The 2,602-nt window shown below is 52.2% G+C and overlaps 1 protein-coding gene across 1 annotated transcript; it reads right to left on the bottom strand.

The window, feature by feature from the left end:
- Positions 1-226: 226 nt before the first annotated feature.
- On the bottom strand, positions 227-1,882 carry LOC149952502 (uncharacterized). Its single transcript, XM_090169723.1, has one exon. The coding sequence runs from the start codon at positions 1,880-1,882 to the stop codon at positions 227-229; it is 1,656 nt and encodes a 551-aa protein (XP_090025849.1).
- Between the last annotated feature and the right edge of the window lie 720 nt (positions 1,883-2,602).

Genomic DNA, 2,602 nt, shown 5'->3' with positions numbered 1-2,602 from the left:
ATAAAGATATTCCGCGAGGGAGGTGCCGGGCGGAAAAGTGTTCAACACCGACGCGGCATTACCCCGCTGTATCGCGATTACTATTCGCTGAGTCAAAAACGACGTGGAACGCGGCTCCCCGGTAGCTTCCCGAATTCGACGACCAATAGAATGGACCAAAGCCAAACCGTCGCGGCCGAAGGAGCCGAGACATTCTACCGTCACTGCTTGAAATAAATATCGGTGTTCAAGCCCGGAGTGCTTTTTTCTTCGACTCAGCCTGGGTGGCGGCCCAGAGAGGGGCTGCAGACGAAGACGCCAAATATGACGGAGCCAAAGGGTCAGTGCAGGTAAAGTCCCACACCAACGATTTTCCGCCGGTCCATGGAACCAGGGACATTCCATCGGGCCGCTTCCCGTCGTCGCGTGAGAGACCCGGAGGCTCCAGAATGGATGGGACACCCGCGGAAACCAGAGCACGTTTAAGAATATCATTAACGGCGCCGTGCCTGGAAAGCCGTCCGGAACTCTTCTTACAGCTCAGGCCGTGTGTCCCGTAAGAGTCGACCTGGGCACCACAATTACACGTGTGAGGCACACAGATACGGGCCCCCAAACGCAGACCGACCGCAATCCGAAAGGAGTCATCGTCGAGGTCGGTTCCTAGAGAAGGCGACGGAAGCGCGTTCAGCCAAGAACCGGATTCCTTCGAGCTAACCGAGAGAAGACGGGCTTTATCACGATCATTGACTGCGCCATTGGAAAGTAGCTTCGCGGTACTGTCATTAACCGGTCCTTCCCATACTCTTTGATGACTCCAATGGTCTGGAGAAGGTAAAACAGCCTCCGTCAAAAGTTCCCAATGGCGTAGAGCATCGCGAAAAACCGGGTCCGGAGAAGAAGCAAAATAGGACGGAAGAATATTTTGCACTAAATCAGCGACGCTGGAGGCCGACGACAAAAACCCCGGAAGCGCGAGTTTTGAGGCATGACGAATTCCAAGGCCGCCTTTAGCCAAGGGGAGTGACGATTGTTCCCAAGGAGCTTCATCCATAAGCGTATTGGTGACGTCTTGGAGTGATTTTCGAAGAGTTCCATCGAAAGACCTGAGGCCATCTTCACAAAGCCACACAGGAGCGCTGCGGAGAAGATACGACAACCTCGGAATGGCCAAAGAGTTTTTAAGCAAGAAGAAACCATGATGCGCCGAGATGTGCTCGAGGTTTCTCGCCATCACCTTTAAAGCCTCAGTCTTACTAGCTAAGCAAGAGGAAAAAGCTTCAGAAGATAGGGGCGCACCGAGGAGCACGTAATTTGGTCGAGACAAAATTTTCATTCCAGGTGCTGCCGCGGCGAACATAGATTTAAAATGCTGTTCGGTAAATCCGCCCGAGTTAAGAATTAAGAGCTCGCACTTCGACGGGTTTACTTCAAGGCCAATGTCTGACGAAAGCTCCTGTAGAAGATGAAGATCTTTCAAGACGACATCAGGAACATCACCCAAAGACGAATCATCCAAGTACCACGTATTAAACTCTGATTGCATACGGCAAGCTACGTTCTGCACGAGAAGGCAAAAAAGTGCCGGACCCAAGGGATCACCTTGCTGGACAGCCCGTTCCGAAGAAATAAGAGCCTCTCCATAGGTAAGATGCGTCGGGGCCTTATAGCATTGCCGTAAAAACAAATACAATTCCGGATGGTCCCTGTAAACCCGCTCAAGGAGACGATCTCGGCGGATCATGTTGAAGGCGTTCAAAAAATCAATTTTTAGGAGGACCTTTGGATCTGGATGTGGATGGTTAACAAAGCGGCGAGCAGCGTGGGAAGCGGCTTCGGCTCCGCCCGGAGTACCAAAGCCCAACTGCGTTGGGCGAAGAAGTGTCCCGAGCGTTGGCGCCATGTGTGTGCACCCCATCTTAGCGACAAGACGGCGAAGGGTGTTGCCGACGGCTACGGGACGGATGCCCCCGTCTTTCTTTTTTTTGTGCGCACAAAGAGGCCCCATATAGAATGGGACAAAGCTCCGATGGAACTTGGCCAGCGAGCATGAGGTTGCAGAGGTTGGTTAGAGAATTCAGCAAGCTTTCACCGGCCGAAACCGCTCCAGAGCCAATCATATCCTTCAAATGTTGAGGACGCAAACAATCCAGACAACCCGCAGAGCCAGAAGGCAAAGACAGTACAGCGGCCTTGACCTGGGAGGCAGCCACATTAAGTACCGGGAGGGCTGATAAATCAGCCGCTTCGAACGCGTAATCTAGGTGGGTGGTACCAGAGGGGTGTTTGCATTTTAGGATGTCGAACGTTGCAGAGTCATTGGGCGCGAAAGAGTCTTCCGAGCAGACGACGCGAACTGCGCCGGTGACATCTCCATCGGCGAGCTTAGCGGCCACGACTTTACCAATATCTCTTTTTTGCGTGACACTTTTTTGGCACGAGGCTTGCGAATTGCGCGAACGGGAAGGGTTAACTGGACCCTCTTGAAAGCTTTGGATGTTACTTTTAACCGACGTTTTCAGGGAAACTTGTTTGCCCACCGACACGAATGGAACTTGAAAGCAAATCGAAGAGAAACAGAATAAACTCGTCCAAGATACCAGGGAATTATCGCGAACGACAT

Source organism: Leiobunum rupestre, chromosome 3 (genome assembly GCF_980474605.1).
Source record: "Leiobunum rupestre chromosome 3, qqLeiRupe1.1.hap1, whole genome shotgun sequence".
Taxonomy (NCBI): Eukaryota; Metazoa; Arthropoda; class Arachnida; order Opiliones; family Sclerosomatidae; genus Leiobunum; species Leiobunum rupestre.
The sequence above is the reverse complement of the archived record's forward strand: the minus strand, read 5'-3'. Positions and strand labels throughout refer to the sequence as shown.